Below are 23,523 nucleotides of genomic sequence, written 5' to 3'. Positions count from 1 at the left end.
ACTTTGCTGTGAAGGGGTAATCCAGCCTGGGCATAGCAGAAAGAGATACAAGCCGCCATCCAAAACAGAAGATAAGGAGGAATGCTGAGGCTCCTTATGATGAGAAAAACACCATGTAAAAAATCTAGTCCATTTTTGGTGATAGCATTGTCTAGTTGTAAGCTTTCTAGAAGTTTTAAAACGTCTCTGACACATTGAGAAAACTGAAGAGGGGTTATGTTGAGAGTTACCAAGCTGTCAAGTGTAGAGACTGCAGGTTGGGATGAAGCAGAGATCCTTGACTCTGTGTAAGCAGAGAAGGAAAAACTGGTAGAAGGTATGGCTCCCTGGTGCTGAGTTGAAGTAGAAGGGAGTACCAAGGTTGTCTTGGCCACTGAGGAGCGATTAGAATAATGGTGGCATGGTCGTTCTTTAACTTGTTCAAGAGTCTTGAGAATGAGAGGGAATGGAGGGAATACATACAGGAAGAGATTCGTCCATTCCAGAAGAAAAGCATCTGCCTTGAGGCGATGAGGAGAATAGATCCTGGAGCATAACTGAGGCAGTTTGTGGTTGTGGGGAGCTGCAAAAGAGATTTATCTGAGGCGTTCCCCACTGTGAAAAAATGTGATGAAGAGGCGAGGAATGGAGTGTCCATTCATGAGGTTGCAGAAAGTGACTCAAGTTGTCCGCCAAGCAATTTTTCGCCCCTTGGATGTAGACAGCTTTGAGGAAGGTGTTGTGGCAGATTGCCCAGTCCCAAACCTTCAGAGCTTCTTGACAAAGGGAGGAAGATCCTGTCCCTCCCTGTCTGTTGATATAATACATGGCGACTTGGTTGTCCGTCTGAATGAGGACTACCTGATCTTGAAGAAGATGTTGAAAAGCTTGAGAGCCTTGAAAATCGCTCTGAGTTCCAACAGATTGATGTGACACTAACAATCCATACTGGTCCAGTGGCCTTGAGTACGGAGACCATCGAGATGAGCGTCCCAAGCGTAGGTAGAGGAATCTGTTGTGAGGACCTTCTGTTGAGGGGGCGTTTGAAACAGCAAGCCTCTGGACAGATTGGAAGAGAGAATCCACCAGCGGAGAGACTGTCTCAATGAAGAAGTGACTGCAATGTGTTGAGAAAGTGGGTCGCAAACCCACCTCCACTGAGATGCCAGGGTCCACTAAGGAATTCTGAGGTGAAGTCTGGCAAAAGGAGTCACATGTACTGTGGAGGCCATGTGAAAAGCGGGAAGACACTGCATGACAAAGTTGAAGGAGAGCTTCCAGATGTTGTTGCAGAAGGAATGCTCTGAGTTGGATAGTGTCCAGAACAGCTCCAATGAATTGTAGATTCTAAGAGGGTTGAAGTTGGGATTTGGGAAAGCTGATTTCGAATCCCAAACTCTGTAGGAACCACATAGTCCATTGGGTCGCTACAATAACCCCTTGAGATGTAGAATCTTTGATGAGCCAGTCGTCCACGTAGGGAAAAACCTGAAGACCATGGTTTCTGAGAGCTGCGGCTATCACTACCAGGCACTTGGTGAACACTCTGGGAGATGAAGCCAGGCCAAAGGGCAGCACTCTGTATTGATAATGCAGATTCCCCACCCAAAATCTATTGGCGGGAAGCCGGATGAATGGGAATATGAGTATAAGCCTCCTTGAGATCCAGAGAGCATAACCAGTTGTTCTGATCTAGGAGGGGATAAAGGGATGTCAGGGATAACATGCAAAATTTTTCTTTGACTAAAAATTTGTTGAGAACCCTGAGATCCAGAATGGGTTGCAGATCGCCCAGTCTTCTTCGGAACAAGGAAATAACGAGAATAAACCCCCCTGTTCTGCTGTTCTAAAGGAACTGGTTTGATGGCACAGAGACGAAGCAGAGCTTGAGCTTCCTGATGAAGAAGGGCGGTCTGGGATGGACTGGAAGGATACTCTCTTGGAGGGAGCTCTGGTGGGAAATGAAGAGAGCATCCTTCCTTGATGATTGATTGCTCCCAGAGGTCGGATGTAATTGTCTCCCATCGGTGGTAAAAATGATGGAGACGACCTCCAATAGGGGGAAGATAGGACAGAGACAGAACGGTGGAGGTTATGCTCTGTCTTAAAGTCAAAAAGGCTGCGTAGCTTTAGGTGCAGCAGAAGGTTGAGGTTTCTGTTGCTTCTGAGTCTTGTGTTTCTTAGGGAGCGGACAATTGTAAAGAGCCGCTCTCGGAGCAAAACGCCTCTGATAAATAGGAGGAGGGCGTGCAGGCTTGGCAAGAACTGGTTTAGGCTTTGGTCTGACAATAGAAGCAAATGATTTTTCATGGTCAGACAATTTCTTAGTGGCTGCCTCAATGGATTCATCGAAGAGATCATTGCCTGCACAAGGAACATTAGTTAAGCACAACCCCACACGAACAACCAGAAACAAATATCTTCGCCTATCCTAAAATCACTGGCTGCAAATACAAATTCTTCCTTGACAGAATCTTCATGAACCAAGCTAACAGACAACAATCCTGGCTGGGAAACTACATAAATACAACCAGACAGACCTACAAAGCATTCCGAAAATCTATCAAAAGCCAGCAAGGATGGATCCAGGTCTGAAACCGGACCACCTGCTTTGGCTGGAGGTTCCACAGAGGCAGTGGAAATGTGCTTCAACTTGGAAGTCTTAGGCACCTTAAGCACTACCGCTGGAACTTTCTGCTGAGCTATCTGACCTGAGGATACAGGGGAAGATATAGAAGACGTCGTCGAGGAAAGAGCCGCTGCAAACGAAAAAGTCTGATGAGGCTCGAGGTCGAAGCAGTGGAGGCAAGAGGAGCCTTGGTTGAAGGTGAGACCGAGGTCGGATTCGGAGTCGAGGTTGAATCCATCCCGAAGAGCTTTTCCACTGAAAGCAGATGACGTTTAAGGGCTCGAGGTTGAAGAATAGCACAGCACTCACACGACTTCGGGTGATGGTCTGGCCCAAGGCACTTGAGGCATTTACTATGTGGGTCCATGAGAGAAATCACACGCTGACACTGGCTACACTTCTTGAAGCCTGTTGTTGGCTGGGACATAGGAGGAAAAACAACCGCTGCAAGGTCGAAGCCCCTGGGCTGCAGCCGAGCGGCCTGCCCTGGCAGCTGAACAAGAAATAAATTTTTTTTTACAACAAGAAATAAACTAAATACAGTGATTTGTGAAGAAAAAACAACACAAACCGCGGTGAGAGAAGGTACGAAATAAATAAGTTGAACGCAGAGAGTCAAAGAGGGACTTCTCGGGTCTGCGGAAAACTGAGGAGACGCACCCTGTGCTGGGCGGGAAAGCACTCGTTCATGCACGGTGCGGCTGACTCGATACTTCTAGTTTCTACAAGCAAGTCTGCTTGCGAGGCTTCCGCATCGGGGCTCCGTCGGTGACGTCACCCATACGTGAGAATAGGCTGCCTGCTTGTCCTGGGATAAAGTTAAGTACTATTACTACTATAGGAAGAAACCTTAAAGTTAAGAAAAGTGGAAAAAAGAAATAAAACAGAAATAATATACTATCAATTTGCTTGAATTTATGATTTATACCACTTGAAGTTAAGTTACTCTGTGGTGGTCTGAAGATCCCCGAGTGGTATAATTAATACTTGTCACATTGAAATAACGGTGATGATGTGTTTATAATGGGATCAGGTGAAAAGCAGCTTGCATTAGTTAGGTGCCATTGACTCATATTTGAGTCCTAGGGATCCTTTTATCAAGCCGCGCTAGTGGGGTTAAGGCGCATGACTTTTCATTACGCGTTATCTCCCGCACTGGCCAAAAACTACCACCTGCTCAAGAGGAGACGGTAGTGGCTAACGCATCCTGCGGTTTAGTGCGCGCTATTACGCGCGTTAAACCGCTGGTGCGGCTTGATAAAAGAGCTCCAAGTGACTAGATGAATTGCAGATTAAAAACGAAATTGGTTTTGTGCTGGTCCAGTAAGGCCCTCCAGTGTCATCCCCATGCCTGTTTTCAATGTACCCAACCATCTTGTTGCCTGGTTCCTTCGTGTACTGCCATCTTCACCTGGTTCCTATGATCTTCCCAAACATGATGTCCTTCTCCAATGAACTTTCTCTTCTGGCGGTGTGACCAAAATACTTCATCATTTGGACTTCGAGTGACATAGAATTGATTTATTAGTTCTGGCAGTCCACGGTATGCATAAAATCCTTCTCCAGCACCAAAACTCAAATGAGTCAATCTTCTTTCTGTCTTGTTTCCGTAGCATCCACCTTTTGCATCCATATTTGACCACTGAGAAAATGAGTCTGATCTTCATTTGGAGTATTATTTCCTTGCCTTTGAATACTTTATTGAAAGCCTTCATTGAAGAGTGATCATGTGCTACTATGTGGAATATTTCTTCCCTGCTTGTTGCTTCATTTTGAAAACAGTCGAGAAGATTGAAATCTTCTACAACTTCTATTCCATCACCTTTAAGCTCAAAACCTTCATCATTTTCTGTGTTTATGATCTTTGTCTTATGTCCAGTTCTAATCCCATGTTATGACTTTCAGCTTTGAATTTTCTCAGTAGATACAACATGTTTTTTTTGCTGCTGCTGATGAGCGTTATCAACTGCACAGCACAGGCTGTTTATATTTCAGCTACTAACTTTGAAACCAACACTCTCTTCTTCCAAATTTGCTTTTTTGAATTAGGCTTCACTGTAAAGGTTGAACAGGTAAGGTGACAAGATGCATTCTTGCCTGATGCCATGTTTTATTGGAAACCAAGTAATCAGTGTTAGCATATTTGGTTCTCACTGCAGCTTCTTGATTTTCATAGAGACTATCAGCTGAGTTGTGTGTTTGGGTATCCCATTTGTGCAAGAATTCTCCATATTTTATTGTGATCTACAGACAAAAGCTTTGCCGTAGTCGATGAAGCAAAGTATAGGGGCTTTTGGTATTCTTTCCTCTTCTCCAATATACATCTAATATTGGCAATAATGTCTCTTGTTCCTCGGCCTTTTCTGAAACCAGCCTGAACTTGCTGAATGTATGATTGTAGCTTTTGCTGTATTATTTTCAGCATTATATTGCTGGTGTGTGGAACTAATGCAATTGTTCTGTAGTTGTTACAATCCTTGGTGTCACCTTTCTTCAGTGATTTTCTCTAATCGGTTGGCCATGCTTTATTTTTCCAAATCACAGTTGAGTGAGGGCCATAACAGCACCTTCTGAGTCATTGATTGATTCAATTAGCATACCATCGATACCAGGTGACTTGTTTTCTGATAAAGCTTTAATTGCTGCTATGATTTCTTCTTTTATAAATATCTGGTTCTTCTTCGGCATCAGTTCAATTTCCCCAATGTTATCCTTATTGCTTTTTTTGCATAAATCTTCTGTATATTATTTCCATCTCCTTTTAATGCTTTCTGGATAATTCAATATCATTTCATTGGTATCTTTAAGCATCCCCAATCAAGACTGGAATTTCTGCTGCAATCTCTTAACCTCCTGATACACTAATCTGGTTTTTCCGATTACATGTTCCGATTCAATTTTCTGAAAAATATCCTTTAGATATTCTTTGACTTGCCAATCTTGACGTTGAAACACTCGGTTCATTTGTGATATTTTTTCTCTATTATTGGAAAGTTTTGCTTGCCTTTTTTTTTCCGCTACTTTTCTAGCTTCTTCTGAAATCCAAGGCGATTTCTTGGCTTTCTTTCTCTTATGGAGCGTTATGCACAATTTATTTCTTTGTAATAATTTTTATCTGGGACTATTTTTAAATATACTGATTGAAATCCTACCATTATCTATGGGTCATTCTAAAGTCAAAATTTCTCAACTTAACATGAGCTTATATGGTAATCATTTAAAACTTTTGAGTTTGCTCAAGTTCCCTTTGTCTAATATTACATTTTGTTTAAAAATGAGAAACCATTTCTGTTTAGTGTGACATATATGCAATAATAGGGTAAATTAGGAAAAAAATAAATCCTCAGCATTCCATCATGGTGGAAAACATTTCAAAAACTAGGTCCTATTAATTGTCTGGAACTTCTAGTTTCAAAAATGTATTTTCAGGAAATTTATACTTCAGTTATTCAGGCTATATTCATATTACATATGCATGTCATTCTGAGAACCCCCCCCCCCCAACTTCCCCAGAAGAGCTCAGTTTGCTTAATACAAAATTAAAGGGTCCTTTTACTAAGGGCTCCTTTTACAAAAGCACGCTAGCGGTTTAATGCGCATAATAGCACACGCTAAACCGCTGGCCAAGCTAGCCACTACCGCCTCCTCTTGAGCAGTGGGTAATTTTTTGGCCAGCGCGGGGGTTAGCGCGCGATTAGAAGTTGCGCACACTAAACCCGCTAGCGTGGCTTTGTAAAAGGAGCCCTAAGATGCGCTAATGGATTTAGTGCATATTAAATGCCGCATAGCACACTATATATTATGGGCTGAATGGCATTTAATGCAAAATTTTTCATTTGTGTACCTTAGTAGAAGGACCCTGCAGTGAGCACCTAAGTAGGAGAAAGTTTAAAAAAAAGTTATTCAAAATTTAAAAACAAACAGAAAAAAAATCATTTTTTTCATTGCAAACCCAAAGGCCCAGATTCTGTAAATGGTGCCTAATCAGCTGGTGCCTAGAAAAACGGCGCTGACCACATGTCAATCACATTTAGGTGTCGTTAAGAGAATCAAGGTTATTAGCACCTAAGAAAAAACTTATGTAGGCTAGGGTTTTAAAGGCCTACTGTACATGTCTGGCACCTAAGGGCTCCTTTTACAAAGGTGTGCTAGCGTTTTTAGTGAACGCACCAGATTAGTGCGCACCCGAAAAACTACCGCCTGCTCAAGGGGCGGCGGTAGCGGCTTGCGCGCATGGCATTTTAGTGCACGCTATTCTGCGCATAAAGGCCCTAATGCACCTTTGTAAAAGGAGCCCTAAATTTTTAGAGAATCACACCTAGTGACACCTAAGATCATCTCTACCCCTAAACACACCTACTTTGACCCTAGGCGCACTAAACGCCTACTTTTTTTCATGCGTCTTTAATTAGTTTTAAATAACATATTCAATTACTGTGCAATTTAAAGCTGATTAGGACAATTAAGTTAGGCGCTGGTACCAGTAGGTACCTACTGGTGCCTAACTTTTGGTACTGTTTATAGAATTTGGCCCAAAGTTTGTTAACACTGCTACTCGTACTTAAATTTATCATTTTACAGATGGCAACACCACATAAGACAGTTGTTAAGGTTGTTTTTTTTAGAACATTAATAGGCATAGTTAAGGTGTGTTATTTTTAGAGCTATATTAAATAGCATATTTTACTATTCGGCTAAATACAAATACCGAATATGAATAAAGGACATTGAGCTTTAATATAATAAATTATAAAAGCAGCAATGTAAAATCAGAGATCAAGTGTTTATTTCAGTAGGATTTAGCACAGTAGAGCCCAGGATTATTTGTGTTTGAATTTAAATGACTACTTGGCCTAGCTTTAGGCGAGCTTAGGCAGGCTTGCGGGCCTCTCTAGGCTCCCGGAGGTGCCTTCAATGTAGGCGGCCTGCCTGGGGAGCATTTGTTTTTAGAAAACATGCCTCCCGATTGGCTGATTAGACTGTTTTAGGACGCCTACAGCTGCCTATAATAGGGATGCACTTTGCAAAATCTGGGCCTCACTGCCTACAAAATACATGTAAGTGTTTCCACCCTAATTCTTTTTTAACTAGTCTTTAAGCCCGTTACAATAACGGGTGCTAGAATATGTGTGTGTGTCTGTATTTATTTCTTTCTCTCTCTCTCCTTAGCCTGTTTCTGTATTTCTTTCTTTCTGTCTTTCTTTTTCCTCAGCTGTCCACCCCCCCTTGCCTGCTCCCCCTGTCCATTCTCCCTTCCTTTTTCTTCCCCTGTGTCCACCACCATCCCTTCACTGGTCCCCTTATCCAGCAGCAGCCCTTCTCCCTTTGTTTTAACTCCCCCCCTGTCCAGCAGCACCTCTTTCCTGCTCCCCCTGTCCAGCAAGAGGCCTCTCTTCCTTTTTCTGTCCCCCCTCCGTCCAGCAGCACCTCTTTTCTGCTCCCCCTGTCCAGCAGTAGGCCTCCCTTCCTTTTTCTGCCCCCCTGTCCCTCAGCACCTCTTCCCCTGTCCAGCAGAACCTCTTTTCTGTTCCTCCTGTCCAGCAGTAGGCTTCCCTTCCTTTTTCTGCCCCCCTGTCCATCAGCACCTCTTCTCCTGTCCATCAGCACCTATTTTTTGCTCACCCTGTCCAGCAGTAGGCCTCCCTTCCTTTTTTGTCCCCCTCCTTTTTTTGCCCCCCCCGTCCATCAGCACCATTTCCCATGTCCAGCAGTACCTCTTTTCTGCCCCCCCCATCCATCAGCACCTCTTCTCCTGTCCAGCAGCAACCCTTACCTCCTTTATTTTTTGTCTGCCCTCAACCGACATCTGCCTGCAGGCACCAATAGCCTCTGCGGCCTGCTCCCACTCCCTTCTCGCCGTCGCTTGTGGTGACAGCCGCCACGGTCTGCAGCCACCGACAGCCACCGCGGTCTACAGCTGCAGTGGCCGACAGCCGCCGGGGCTATTAGGCTTCCACCTCTCACTTTTGCCGGTCTGGTTTGGCCTGCTCGCCTTGCCGTATTTTTTTTTTAGTTGAAACACGCGGCAGTGGCTCCTCTCATGGATCCCCACCTGCATCGGAAGTCCGACGCAGGCAGGGATCGTGAGAGTAGCCACCGCTGCGTCTTTCAACTAAAAAATGCAATACGGCAGGGAGCAGGCCAGACCGTAAGCTGCGCATGTGCACTTCCTATGGGTTGCTACAGCTCACGGAAAACAGACGCACGCGATGGGAGTGCGCATGCGCAGCCTAGCGTTTTATTATATTAGATGGCCACATGCTAATGGCAACATTAGCACATGTCTAATAATAGAAAAAATATAAAATTGGCCATTTTCTAGTTATGGTTAAAAAAAAAAAAAAAAATATCCCTGATTTAAAGCATGCAATATCTACCTTTCTTCTGCAGCTTAGGAAAAGGTCCTCTTAGGGGTCCTTTTACTAAGGTAAGCTAGCCAATTTAGCGTACTCTAAATGCTAATGCATCCATTATATTCTATGGACGCATCAGCATTTAGCGTGCGCTAAATTGGCTAACATTTCTTAGTAAAAGGACGCCTTAGTAATTAATAACTGGAGTTAACAATAAAACAACATGTTTTAACAGTAGCCCAGTTAATAGCTTCCCTCCTAAGTATTTTTCAGTTTTGGAACAGACTGAAGTGATACCTGATTTGGTGAACAAACAGGAAAATCTTCAACAGGTGGAATTAAGCCCTGAGCAATCAACTGTCCGTAGGATGGAGGAGCTTCCCTTCTCAATAACTCCGCTTCTACTCTTGATAACTGTGTTTCAAATGACCTTCAAAGAAATAAAGATATGTGTATACCTTGTACAAGAAAACTCCATGCAAACATAAAATGTTTATATTATTGCAGAAACTAAACAGGTGCTGATAGAAAATAACTCATTTTATTTATCTTCTGTATAATATGTTTCAAGAGAGATCATTTTTTTAAACTAAAAAAACCCACTAACTTAGAAACCCATTACATCTTTCTTGGTGGGGGAAGAGTCCAGACCATCAAAATGATGATCTCGCCTGTAGTTTGCTACCAAATGAGTATGTTACATCTATTTTCAGTTATCATTTTATAAAAAAACTAAATGTGATTCTTTCAAAATTTCTTTGGCTTGGTAAAACTCCTAGAATAGCCTTAGGGGTCCTTTTATCAAGCTGCGGTAGGGGTTTAACGTGCGCAATACCGTGCGTTAAACCGCCTGTCGCGCTAGCCGCTAATGCCTGCATTGAGCAGGTGTTAGTTTTTTTTAGCCGGCTGTAGGGGTTAGCGCGTGATGAAATGTCCGACACGCTAATCCCGCTAGCGCAGCTTAATAAAAGGCCCCCTTAGTTTCTTTGCAAAAATCTCAATTGATGGGAGGGGTAAATTTTCCAAATTTTTATAGATATCAAGCTTTTATTTTACGTCAGGGTATGTATTGGATCCTTCCTGAACTCATGGAGAATCTGCTGGATTGGTTGATTCTTAAAAGTCATCTTATGGCCCCATTTCATCTTAAGGAATGCATAAACAAAAAGGACTAGGTTGGTGTATTTCAATGTAGGAATCTTAACCAAAAAACCTCAGCCCCACCACTCCACCGCTATAATGATTTCTAAAGCGGGAGATTTCTGTGGTGCCTCATCATAGGTAATTCGTTGTTCACTGCTGTGATTATATTCATTTAAATGTTTTTTGTTTCTTTTTTTACAATGAATGAAATGGTATAAAAGTGTATAAGAGTGTATACTTAACTTCTATACACAGCTGGACCTAGACCTAGGCGTATAGCAGGTATAACCAAACATTTTGACAGGTTGCCTAGTTGGCACTTATACGTTTTGACTTAGACCACGTCAAAACAGATATAAGTGCCGAAAAAGGGCCCGCTGAGCTGATGGCGGCTGGCGCGATCAGCTCAACGCCCGGCAACCCACCCCCCCACCACGGCAGAAGAGATAGCTCATCTCCCCTCTACCCGAACTGCCGTGACCAGTGGCAGGAGAGATGCCCAATCTCTCCTGCCGCAGTTTGCGGCAGTTCGGGTAGAGGGGTGATCACATCGTGGCAGGGGAGATAGCTAATCTCTCCTGCCACAATACCTCACCCTCCCCCTACAAGATCGGCCAGGAGGGAGCCCAAGCCCTCCTGGCCCGGCGACCCCCCACCCCGCCGACTACGAACTGGGCAGGAGAGAGCTCAAGCCCTCTTGCCCTCGGCGCACCCCCTCCCCCCCCACCCCCACTAAGATCCGGGCAGGAGGGATCTCAGGCCCTCCTACCCTCGGCGCACCCCCCTCCCATGATCGCCCCCCCCAAACCCCCGATCGTTGTATTGTTGTATTGGAGTAGGTATTAAATTAGTAATAAATTTTAAAGTATTCCAGGTGGAAAAAAGAATACTATTGTCCTTATATATTCTAGGTAACTTGATACTTAAAATATGGCTCAGATGTAATGGGGACATGAGGTGACTCTCTAATATCAGCAAGTCCGGTAGATTCTCCATGAGTTCAGGAAGGATCCAATATATACCCTGATGCAATACGAAGGCTTGATGATACCTATAAAAATTTGGAAGATTTAACCCCCACCCGCCGATTGTGATTTTTGCAAAGATACTAAAGCAATTCTACAAGTTTTACCCAACCAAAAACCAAGGATCCCATTCAATTTTTTATAAAAGGACCCTTGGAAATAAACTGGCAACATACTCATTTGGTAGCAAACTACAGGCAAAATCATCATTTTGATAGTTTGGACTCTCCCCCACCAAGAAAGATGTAAAGGGTTCCAATGCCCACACATTTCTTTGACTTTCAATGTATACGCTCCTAACACCAATCAGGCAGATTTCTTTAAAAAAAACTCCAACAAACAATTCTGTCACTGGCTATGACTAATTTAATTGTGGCCGGAGATTTCAATGCTGTCATGGATCCAATTATAGATAAACAACTGAGTAGACAATTAAAATCATTAGGTCTGGACAATTTGGTACATACAGTACATGTGGATTAAAGGATATATGGCGGATTTTTCATTTCAATGCTCGCAAATTTTCATTTTGCTCTAAAGTTCATAAATCATTCTCAAGATTGATTATTTTTTTGTTTCAGACCATTTAGTTAATCAGGTAACCAAATCTACCATAGATCCGATTCTTTTGTCAGATCATGGTAGAATTTGGATAGAATATCAATATACTGAAGCAGATTCTAATAGACCTGTTTGGAGGTTTAATAATACATTGCTTGCAGATTCAAACTTTCTTGAGGAAATTCAAATAAAAATGAATGAATATTTCCAACTCAATACCTCAGAGGAAATCTCTTTGGAAATTATTTGGGATGCTTTCAAAGCTACAGTGAGAGGGCAAATAATTTCGTATACAGCGCATATTAGGAAACTGCTAAAATTAGAATTTTCCAATTTGGAACAAATTATTTTGATTTTAGAGTCGCAATTGGCCTCGAAATGGAACAAAATACATTGCATGCCCTTTTGAAAGCTAAATATAATGAGATTTCCTCACAATTAGCTAGGAAAGACTTGTTTTCTCAACAGGCTCTGTATTATGGAAACTCGAATAAAGCAGGAAGATTATTGGCTAATTATCATAAAACAAAAAAAGAAAAGAAAAGATTGTGGCTATTAAAGATGAAAAAGGTACAATTCATATCCAAATTTGAGATGTTTTAAGACAATTTTTGTATTATTATAAAGCTTTATATTCTTCTGAGCTCTATTCAAATAATGAAATGGAAGGAAAATAATTTTTAAACTTAATTAATAGGCCAAAAATTCCCAAGTATATGAAAGAAAAACTTGAGGCACCTATATCATGTACAGAACTCTAGTCAGCATTGAAGTCTTTCAGAGCTGGATCTGCTCCAGGAAGTGATGATTTCATAGTGGAGTTTTTAAAAATCTTTTCAAAATTTACTATTACCTCATTTATATCAATCACCTGACTAAGGATTGTATATCAGGTACTATGGCGGAATCGTTAACCATTGTTTTGCCAAAGCCAAACTGAGATCCCATGTTGGTTTCAAACTACAGGCCTCTATATCTTTAATTAATGTGGATAGGAAAATCCTGGTAAAATTATTGGCTCTAAGATTAGCCAAGGCTCTCCCTTATATGATTGGTATGCACCAAATGTTTTTTGTTGCTCAAAGACATTCTTCAAATAATGCCAGATTGGCATTTCATATGCTAAATTTAGCAAAAACAATAGATGATCCGGCCTTCTCTGTTTCTTTAGATATAGAGAAGGCCTTTGATCGTGTAGAATGGATTTTTATGTATCAAGCAATGGATTGGTTTGAAATAGGATCCGGATTTATTCAAATGATTCAAACCTTGTATAGTTCCCCTTTAGAGCGTTTTTGTCTGAAGAGGGGAATTAGACAATGATGTCCCTTATCTCCTTTGCTCTTTCATATTGTTCTGGAACCCTTGTTGTTGGCCATTCAGCAAACAAAGGAGATACAGGGAATACCATATGCAGGTCGAGATTATAAGATTTCGGCCTATGCAGATGATATTTTGCTTCATTTGAAGAATCCTGCAGTTTAAGGATATATAATTATATTTCAATAATAGGCAATTCTCAATCCCATTCTCAGGATACACCTAAGCCAGTTAGGTTTCAGGATATCCACAATGAATTTGCATGAACTATCCCCATTGTATGTAAATTTAGCATCTAATCATGCAACTTCAAGAATCTTAAATGGGGGTACCCACTCATAGATATGTCTCCATTGTATCCAAATTGTATGCACTGCTTGTACAATTTATGCTTGATCACTGTTTTTAGCATAGCATTATTTAGACAATATGCGCTATTGAGTAATATTATGCAGAATTAACAAAATTGCCTCCCAAAATAAAAATCAGGATTAAACAAAAATCTATCACAAACATGGGAATCTACACAAAACAAAAACTTTTGGCCTGCACACCACTAATTGCAATTCCATTTATTCATTTGTGAGTACTGGCACTTACACCATATATGGGTTAAAGACAAGACATTTTACCACTGGTCCCATTTTATGCAAATTTACACCCCCCTTAGTGCAGTTTTTAGCACCAGCCATCATGGTAACAGCTCCCACACTCATAGAATTCCTAGGAGCGTCAGAGCCGTTACTGCTGCGGCCGGCGCTAAAAAATGGATTACGGTTTTATTAAAAAAAAACAACCAAAAACAAAAAGGGAGGGTTTATTTACCAATAACCTAGATTAACAGTAAACTAATATGCCTTAACAACAGTCCATGCTGATATCTGTCCCCTTAAGTATCAAATTCCACAAAACTTCATATATAAGAGCAGCCAGTTAAGCTCCTAAAAGTCATTAGGTACAAATTTGACCCTCAATTACTCTTCTAAATATTTGGCTATAACAAGGAAGGAACGGTAAAAAACTTCTGTGGAAACCCTCTTCTCCCTCTCTTTCCTAAAACAAGTCTTTCTTCCAAGCTCATTTGTTGTTAAATAATAGAATATCTGGTCTCTTTCACACTTGCAGAACATAGGTAGACCCTCACCAAGTATAGAATAAGTACAGTCAGTCCCCGGGTTAAGAATGAGTTCTGTTTTTTCTGTTTTTTAAAATGTTCTTAAGTTGAATTTGTATGTAACTCGATCCTGTACAGTACAGTCTATAAATAACATTAAACATTAAAGAAACATTCTTCACAATAAGTAATTTAAATGAAAAAGAAAAGATAGGAGGTTTACACTTACTTTTGTTCTTCATCCGTCCCACTGTTCCCTCTACACCACATCCAACATTTCTCCCTCTCATCTCTCTTTCCCATGCAACTGTATCTCCCCCTTACTTTCGCTATCAGTTTGTACACTGTCCCCCTCTTTTACTAAGGTGAGCTAACCGATTAGCGCGCGCTAATCGAATTAACGTGTGCTAAATGCTAACACATCCATAGACTACATGCATGCCTTAATGTTTAGCATGCGGTAAATCAATTAGCGTGCGCTAATCGGTTAGCGCACCTTAATAAAAGAGGGCCTGTGTAGTAGCGTTACAAGAGCTTCATGTCACCAGTTTCACCCAAATTTTATGCCAATTTGTTCTACATCATAAGGTTCTCATCGGGTGACATTGATATAATTGGACCCCTGAGGAAGGAGTGTTCTTTGAAACACAGACTGTGTTGGGTCCCGTCTTCTCACAAATGAGAACCACCTATTGGATTACTACAATTTATTTATTCCAATAAAAGTTCCTGTGCTTTGTACATCAATTCTGCAGTTCAACTTTTTGCTTTGACCGTAACTCCCACCACCATGTCCAATGTCTCTCTCCCTCACTATGCCTAACAATTCACCTCTTCCTTCATTTCCCTATGTGCACCATATCTTTCTCTCTCACTCAAAACACCCATGCCCAGCAATTCACCCTTTTTATTCCTTCCCAACCTCAGCACCTCTTTCCCTTACTCCTTCCATCCTATGCCACGTTCATGCTTTCCTCCCTCTCTTTCTAATGATTCCCTGACAATCTGTTATTTTTAATTCTCCCCTTATTCACCTTCTGTACCACAGCCAACTCCAACATTGATTTGTTACTTTCAGCTGTCTTCCATGCTTTTCCTGCCTATCTACTCAGGTTTCATTAATTCTTATTACCCTGCCTTCATTTCCTCTTTTTACTGTGTCCACCTGCAGTTTTCCATATTTTTCCTTCATTCCTCGCTCCCTATGCCTCTTCCTCTTATTCTCTAGTTCTTCATTAACTCTTTGTTCTCCCCCCACCCCATCAATTAGGCTCTCTTCAACTCTCACACCCTGACATCCAGGTTCTCTACCTCCCTGCCCCAACAATCAGCATTTCTTCTCTCTTCTCCTCTGCTATCCAGCATTGCCCTTTTTTTCTGTCTGCCTTTGCCCCTGGCTAACTCTCTCCCCTCCTTATGAATTATTGCCATTGTCTCTCTCTCCCCCCTCCCATCCATTATGTCCTATCTTGTTCTCTTTCTCTCACCATCTAGCATTGTCCTGTCTTCTCTCCCTCTCCAATGCAGTATTGCACCAGTCTCTCTCTTTCCACCACGCCAACATTTTCTGTCTCCCCATTCAGCATTTCCTGTCTCTCTCTACCCTCCAAAATCCAGTATTGATCATTCTCTTTGCCCCAGTACACCTCTCTCCCCCTCCCCAATCCAGTATTGCCTGCCATTATCTCTATCATTCCCTCCTTTATCTAGTATTGTCCCTTGAGTTTCTCTTTTGCATCCCCATCCAGTACTGTGCAATTTATCTTTCTTCCCCAGTCCACCTCTGTCTCTCTCTAATTCAGCATTCCATGTTTCTCTCTCTCTCTCTCTCCCCCCCCTTTGCTCATCATCACTTGTCTCTCTCCCCAAATCCAGCCTGTATTTTCCTGTTTATCTCCCTTACCCCCATCTTCTCTCTCTCTCTCTCCTTACCCACCTATGTTTCAAGTTTCTTTATTTTTGATATACTATTTATCATACAGGTATCTAAACGGTTTACAATAAAATGAAATAAAAAAATATTTAAAAAATTCAAAACTTATCTAAACTAAGAAAAAGGGAAGCATTTACGTATTGACGTGCATAATACATTAGGAGGAGAGATCAATAAATACATCAAGGTGAAAATAAAAAGAGGAAAATGGGAAAGGGAAGTACAATTAGGTTAGAGAGGTCGCTTCAAAAGAATAGTTTTGTTTGTTTTAAGATTTCTGCAAAGGATGATCAGTTTTCATAGATGAGTTTATAGTGTGAAGGTGTCTTTAAAGAGGATCATTTTAAGTTTGTATTAGAGAATGACATGTGGCGGTTTAACCGCGGGTAACCCGCCAAAAATGGGGAATGAAAATTAGCAGCCTCTGCGGGGACGGGGACAAGGCCATCACCGCCCCATGGAGCGGTGAATGGTCTTGTCACTGCAGTGAGGCTATAAAGGATCGTGCGGTCCCCGCAGCCCCCACCTGCTCGTCGGCTCAATCGTTTAACCAGCTTCCTCTCTCCACCTCACCTTAGTTTGCCGGCTTTCTTTTTCGGCGACCGGAACGCTTTCAAAAGAGCCGCGCACGCGCAGCTGCTCAATATTCAATCTTCTGCTCTGACCCAACCGGAAACAGGAAGTTGCAGCAGAGCAGAAGATTGAACTTTAAGCAGCCGCGCATGCGTGGCTCTTTGAAAGCGTACCGGTCGCCGAAAAAAAACCCCGGCAAACTAAGGAGAGCAGTAGCGTACCAAGGGGGGCGGAGCGGGAGGGGCGAAAAAGGTAATGGCGCACAGGCCTTGGAGCACCGAGGCAGACCGCTTCTCCCCCCTCCCAGCCGAACCCCCACTGACCCTCCTATCTCTCCCCCCCAAGTGAACCTTTCCAACCCTCCCAGCGAAAGCAGCAAACCTCCCTCCAGTAGCGTCGGCTTTCTCCTCCCTCTGCTGCATAACTGATGACGTCATCAGTGACGCGGCAGAGGGAGGAGAAAGCCGCGAAGGAGGTTTGCTGCTCTCGCTGGGAGGGTCGGAAAGATTCACGGGGGGGGAGATAGGAGGGTCAGCGGGGGTTCGGCTGGGAGGGGGGAGAAGCGGTCTGCCTCGGTGCTCCATTACCTTCTTCGGGCAGCAGCAGCATTTACAATTCGCTGCTGTTGCCAGCTTCAGGCCTTGTTCTCTGCCGGGTCCTGCCTACTTCCTGTTTTCATGAAGACAGGACCCGATAGAGAGGAAGGCCTGAAGCGGGCAACAGCAGTGAATTGTGAATGCTGCTGCTGCCCGATGAAGTTCAGGACATCAGGGAAGGAGCAGGGAGAAATCGGCTGCTGCCTTGGGGGTGAGGGTAGGGAAAGAATCGTGGAAGTGGAGAAATTGGCACAATGGCTTTGTGGGGGCTAGAGGGAGAGAGAAAAGAAATGCAGAAATAAAGAGGGGTCAGGGGGAGAGAGAAAGAAAGGCAGAAATAAAGAGGGGGTCAAGAGGGAGAGAAAGAAAGGCAGAAAGAGGAGGGCCAGGGGGAGAGAGAAATAAAGAGGGAGGCCAAGGGAAGAGAGAAAGAAAGGCAGAAATAAAGAGGGGGGCCAGAGGGAGAGAGAAAGAAAGGCAGAAATAAAGAGGGGGGGCCAGAGGGAGAGAGAAAGAAAGTCAGAAAGAAAGAGGAGGACCAGGGGGAGAGAGAAATAAATAGGGAGGCCAGGGGGAGAGAGAAATAAAGGCAGAAATAAAGAAGGGGGCCAGGGGGAGAGAGAAAGAAAGGCAGAAATAAAGAGGGGGGCCAGGGGGAGAGAGAAAGAAAGAGGGGGGGCAGGAGAAGAAAGAAGGATCAGAAGGACCAGAGACTCATGAAATCACCAGACAAAAAGGTAGGAAAAATGATTTTATTTTCAACTTAGTGATCAAAATGTGTCCGTTTTGAGAATTTATATCTGCTGTCTATATTTTGCACTATGGCCCCCTTTTACTAAAACGCAATAGCGGTTTTTAGCGCAGGGAGCCTATGAGCGTCGAGAGCAGCGTGGGGCATTCAGCGCAGCTCCCTGCGCTAAAAACCGCTATCACAGTTTAGTAAAAAGGGAGGGGGAATATTTGTCTATTTTTGTATAGTTGTTACTGAGGGACATTGCATAAAGTCATCTGCCTTGACCTCTTTGAAAACCCACGGAATATAAATGATAATTAACATTTTCTCTGCGTACAGCATGCTTTGTGTTTTTAAAATTTTATTGTTGGTAGATCATTTTGACTTGGCCACAAAGGTAAGGGGGAGGGAGGGAGGGGAGCTGCTGAAAGACATCTAGTAATCCTTGCAGGCTTGACTGTGCAGGGAATTATTTTTGTAAAATCATGTTTTGTTATGTGACTGGCATTATCTAGACTTTAATTTCTATGAATGAATAGAATGAAAATGATATAAAATTACTTGCTTGCGGGGACCGCGTGTTCCGGCTCATACAAGGAAGGAGGGGGTGAAAGGGAAAAAGTTTCTCTTCCTTGGAAATAGATTCTGAAGTGACCTCATCAAAGAAGACCAGCACCAAATGTACAAGAAATCCCTTAAACAATGTCAAAAGAGCCCAAAATAGAAAATTGCTACTGCCTTGAGACTCCATTATTGAAGGAATCAACTTGAAATCACAGAAGAGACAGGAAAAGGTTAAATGCCTCATGGAATCCTCAGGTACAAAACCCAAACCAAATTGTGAATGAAATCAGAGCAGACAGTAAGAATTATAAAATTGATGTCATTATCCATCTGGAAAAAAAGGCGTACTAGAAATAATGCCTCAGCAATACAATTTTCAGAAGTTCTATTTGCTCATGGTAAGGGAGAAGAGAGACTGCTAGTGATGGTGGGGGGACTGATAGAAGATATGAAAGAAGGGTGGTAGAAAGGAACAGATGGTAAAGGAGGGAGGGAAGGGTGGTGGTGGAAAGGAATAGAACAGACACTGAAAGAGGGTAGAGGAACAGACCCTGAAAGGAAATGTGGAAGGCAGAGTGGGGAGAAGACGCTGGAAGGGAAGAAGACAGATGCCAGACTATGGGGGAGCGGAGGGAAGAAGATGGGTGCTAGACGGGGCGGTGAATGGGATGGCAGTGGCGGTGACGGGGCAGTAAAGGGAACGGCGGTGACGGGGCGGTGCAGAGGATGGTGGGCCGGGGACAGTGCAGTGACGGGGACAGATTTTTTCCCCGTGTCATTCTCTAGTTTGTATTTAAATTTATCTAAAGAGTTTTCAAAACGAAGATCAGTAGGAAGGGCATTCTACAGTGTGGGAACTGTAACAGAGAAGATGGATTTGCGAGTGGTATCATAAAAGAGTTCTCATATTGAAGGGATAGTGAACAGGTTTTGATTGCTGGATCGAAGGGTCCTACAAGATGCATATGGAATTAAAAGTTTATCAATGAAAGCTGGTTGATGGGAGGCAAGAAGTAGTATTTTATAGGTGAAGCGGTGTGTGATGGGCAACCAGTGAGCTTTGCGGAGGAGAGGAGTAACAAACTAATCTACTATACAAAAAAATACGATTAACAGCAGTGTTTTGTATTAATTGGAGGTGATGGATTTCCTTTTGGGTTATTCCTTGGTAGAGAGCATTACAGTAGTCCAGATTTGAGATGACGAGGGAACGAATCATTATATTGATTGAAGGGGGGGGTCAAGAAGAGAGGAAATAGAATGAATGAGTCGTAACTTCATAAAAGCACCTTTCCTCTGTCCTGGTGCCTCCTCCACTGTGCTGCTGTACTAAACTTATAATAAATATACTTAGGATTGCAGCTCTGTTTACTGCTACTTCCCCTGGTGGCCCCACCCCTTCTGAGAGAGGAAGTTAATATTAGAGTGGTCGGGGTTGCCAGGGGAAGTAGTGGCATGCAGAGTTGTGATCTCATGCATCTTTACAATAACTTTAGCACAGCAGCCTGGTGAAGGCACTAGGAATGAAGAACGGTGCTACATGGTGGTGGGTGGGTAGGGGAGAGAGAGGAGGCAATACCAGAAGGGCGGGAGGGTAGGCAGGCAAACAAAGAAGGTTGCAGTTGCAGCAGGGGTGCCTATGGATAGAAGTGTCACCAAACTCTCGCAGCATACCTGGGAGATCAGCTGTGTGCACCCTGATTGAAAAATGGTGTACATGTATTAGAAAATGTAATTATGCTCATGTAGTTTACTTCCCAAACCAGGCCTATTTTAGAAAAGGTTTAATGCAGCCATCTAGTGAAATTAGCTATTAATATTAACACACTTCAAGGTGAAGTAATTTTCAAACTAAGGTGGCTAGATCTCTTTTGTAAACTGAGTATCTAATGTTTAAAGCAATATTAGAGATCGCGCTCTGGGTATGACTTTAAATGTTAGTCTGCACACATAACTTATCTACTTCAAGCCTTTCACCCTTATGTAATACAGATGGTTAAAAATTGAGGTTAACAAAGAAAATTTAAATTGTAAAATTAACAAAACTTAATGGCAAGTTGATGTAATTATATTTGTGGTAAAAATATTAGCAACTTACCTTCGCTCAAACATTCGTAAGGAATAAAGTTTGCATGTACATCCCAATGCAATGACAAGCAACAGTCCACAGATCAGGCTTCCAATAACAGCAGCTGTAATTACTCTGGTGGGAACAATTACAGGACAGTTCTCTTCATCACTGTCATCGCCACAGTCATCTTGAGAGTCACATACCCAGCTCTCAAACACACATCTGTTATTTTTACAATGAAAATTTCCAGGCTGGCAAAAAAAGCAATTCTTTTCATCTGAACCGTTTGGGCAGTGATTTTGGTAGTTGCAGCGATCAGAACGAGGATAGCAGACACCATTCCGAGAGCAAGGAAACTCCTCTCTTTGGCAAATACTACAGTTTGTTTCATCTCTTCCATTAGGGCAATGCCAATAGCCATCACATCGTTGCTGTTCAGTATAACAGCCCCAGTTTCCACCACATGGAATCTCCCAAGGCAAACAGAAACCATCTACTTGATAGGTAGCATTAAAACCCCGTGCTGCATTGACTTTATCAGCACAAAAATGAACTCTGATCTGTCCAGAAGAAGAAACCACTGTAAGAGGAGCATGAGAGTCAAAAGCTGTCAGAACACGCAAAAGTTTGTGCGGATTCTCCTCCAATCCATCATATATTTTTACATAGTCTCTATAACTAGTACCATCCAGTTTGAAATCTGTAAAGCGCAGAATTACTTTGCGGTGATCACCAGTATCAATCAACCAAGTGCAGTTGCTACCAGGGGGATAGAAGTCAGGATAGTTAGGAGAATTGAAAGTACCATAAAAATATTTCAACCACTGGCCACATGTTGGGACAGCACAATCTATCTCATCTTCTAGATCAAGACAGTCAATGTTTCCATTACATTTTAAGGATTCTGGAAGGCAAGTGTAAACTTTGGTGAAGCGAGAAAGACACTGAAACTGGTTGTAGGTACAAGACTGAAAAGCAGCAGCTGTTGGGGAAATAACTTTGGCACAATGTACTTCATCAGAATTATCTCCACATTCGTCCATGTTATTGCATTTCAAAATTTCTGGGATACATTTTCCATTGTCACAATGAAACTGGTCACCATCACAGACTGGTTCATCAGACCTCCCTGAAAAAAAAAAAAATTGGAAAATGAATCGTATATAGTTTAATACTGCTGAAAAATAAATTATCAACTAGGAATCTGACTTTATACAGTTTTCCACATGTTAAAATGAAACAAGTTACAAGTTGATCCTTCACCTAAACTATTTTATGAACAGTGAAAGATAAGACCCTATATTAAAATCACGATACATACCTTTCACTGAATTAGTACAACAGGCAGATATGAATGGTGTATATTTGAAAGAGAAGGCAAAAAGACATATTAGTTTATACCAACTGGTTACCACTAGTGGACTAGATTATCATCTTCTCTTTGTGGCAATAGCTTAAATATGCTTATAATAAATATTTTGAACCAAAAAAGTTGCATATAAAATATGTATTACTCAGTACAGAATATATTTAAGATTATGCCATTAAACGGGCATCTGAATTCTGTCACTGCTTTGACTCCTCCTACCTCTGGAGGAAGTCAGATTTTGGTATCTAATAAGTGATACAACAAAGCAGGAACAAAGGTAGATGGAGAAATAAAATAAAGACAGGTGACAGAAAACTGAAAACCAAAAAAAAAAAAGGAAAAATTTTAAATCCGAGTGACAGAAGCCAGGCCAGTTTATTTATTGAATTTGTCTCGTGCCTTTTTCAGTTGTAGCTCAAAGCATTATACATTAAGGTACTTTCCTGTCCTTTGAGGGCTCACAATCTAAATTTTGTACGTGAGATAATGGTGATTTAGGTGATTTGTCCAAGGTCACAAGGCACTGCAGTAGGATTTTAACCAGACATTCCAGGTTCTCAGCCTACGAAGAACGGCTAGACAAATTACAGCTATACTCGCTCGAGGAGCGCAGAGAGAGGGGGGACATGATCGAGACGTTCAAGTATCTCACAGGCCGCATCGAGGCGGAGGAAGATATCTTCTTTTTCAAGGGTCCCACGGCAACAAGAGGGCATCCGTGGAAAATCAGGGGCGGGAAACTATGAGGTGACACCAGGAAATTCTTTTTCACTGAAAGGGTGGTTGATTGCTGGAATAGTCTTCCACTGCAGGTGATTGAGGTCAGCAGCATGCCTGATTTTAAGGCCAAATGGGATCGACACATGGGATCTATTCACAGGGCAAAGGTAGGGGAGGGTCATTAGGGTGGGCAGACTGGATGGGCCGTGGCCCTTATCTGCCGTCTATTTCTGTTTCTATGTTTCTACTATTCTAACCATTAGGCTACTCCTCCACTCTTGTATCAAGAACATGGATTTAAGATACTGAAGTTTATTAGAAACATGCTCTGTAGTTCTATGTTCCTGAATAGGAAGCCTCCAGAAAAGGCTTCCAATTACAAAAAGGGGGATAAATGCATGGAATAATCTTCCCAGTAGAGGTGATAGAGACAAAGACTGTGTCTGAATTATGAAAGCAAAGAACAGGCAATGTGGGATCTCTTAGGGAGAGGAAAAGATAGTGGAGGTGCTGCAGATAGGCAGACTGGATGAGCCATTTGGTCTGTATCTGCCATTATGTTTCTACATGGTGATGACACTTCTGGTGATCTGAGTAACATAACTCACAAAGATGGAAAGAGATATACCCCTCAGAAGTAATTTTTACAACCTCGGAAGCTTGTGCTCATGTTTCAAATTCATTATTTGATGAAACTTACTTCTATTGTGTTAAAACATTTTATTTTATTTTTTTATGGGGGGAGGAGCATTTCAAGATGTCATCTGTCAGTAAATCTTTTTTGCCTCATTTATAAACAATCTGTACATCTCAGACTTTCGAACTGAAATCAATTTATTC

The 23,523-nt window shown here is 42.2% G+C and overlaps 1 protein-coding gene across 2 annotated transcripts in view; it reads right to left on the bottom strand.

The window, feature by feature from the left end:
* LRP12 (LDL receptor related protein 12) overlaps positions 1-23,523 on the bottom strand; it is a 111,201-nt gene that overhangs the window by 6,980 nt on the left and 80,698 nt on the right. For both annotated transcript variants that reach the window (XM_033933785.1, XM_033933786.1), the window contains 2 exons: positions 20,622-21,723; positions 9,259-9,391 (listed from right to left, as the gene is read on the bottom strand). In XM_033933785.1, coding sequence (XP_033789676.1) covers positions 9,259-9,391; positions 20,622-21,723 — 1,235 coding nt within the window. The remainder of the gene's footprint in view (positions 1-9,258; positions 9,392-20,621; positions 21,724-23,523) is intronic.

The sequence above is a fragment of the Geotrypetes seraphini genome, chromosome 2 (assembly GCF_902459505.1).
Source record: "Geotrypetes seraphini chromosome 2, aGeoSer1.1, whole genome shotgun sequence".
Lineage (NCBI taxonomy): Eukaryota > Metazoa > Chordata > Amphibia > Gymnophiona > Dermophiidae > Geotrypetes > Geotrypetes seraphini.
This window is presented reverse-complemented; position numbering and strand designations above follow the sequence as displayed.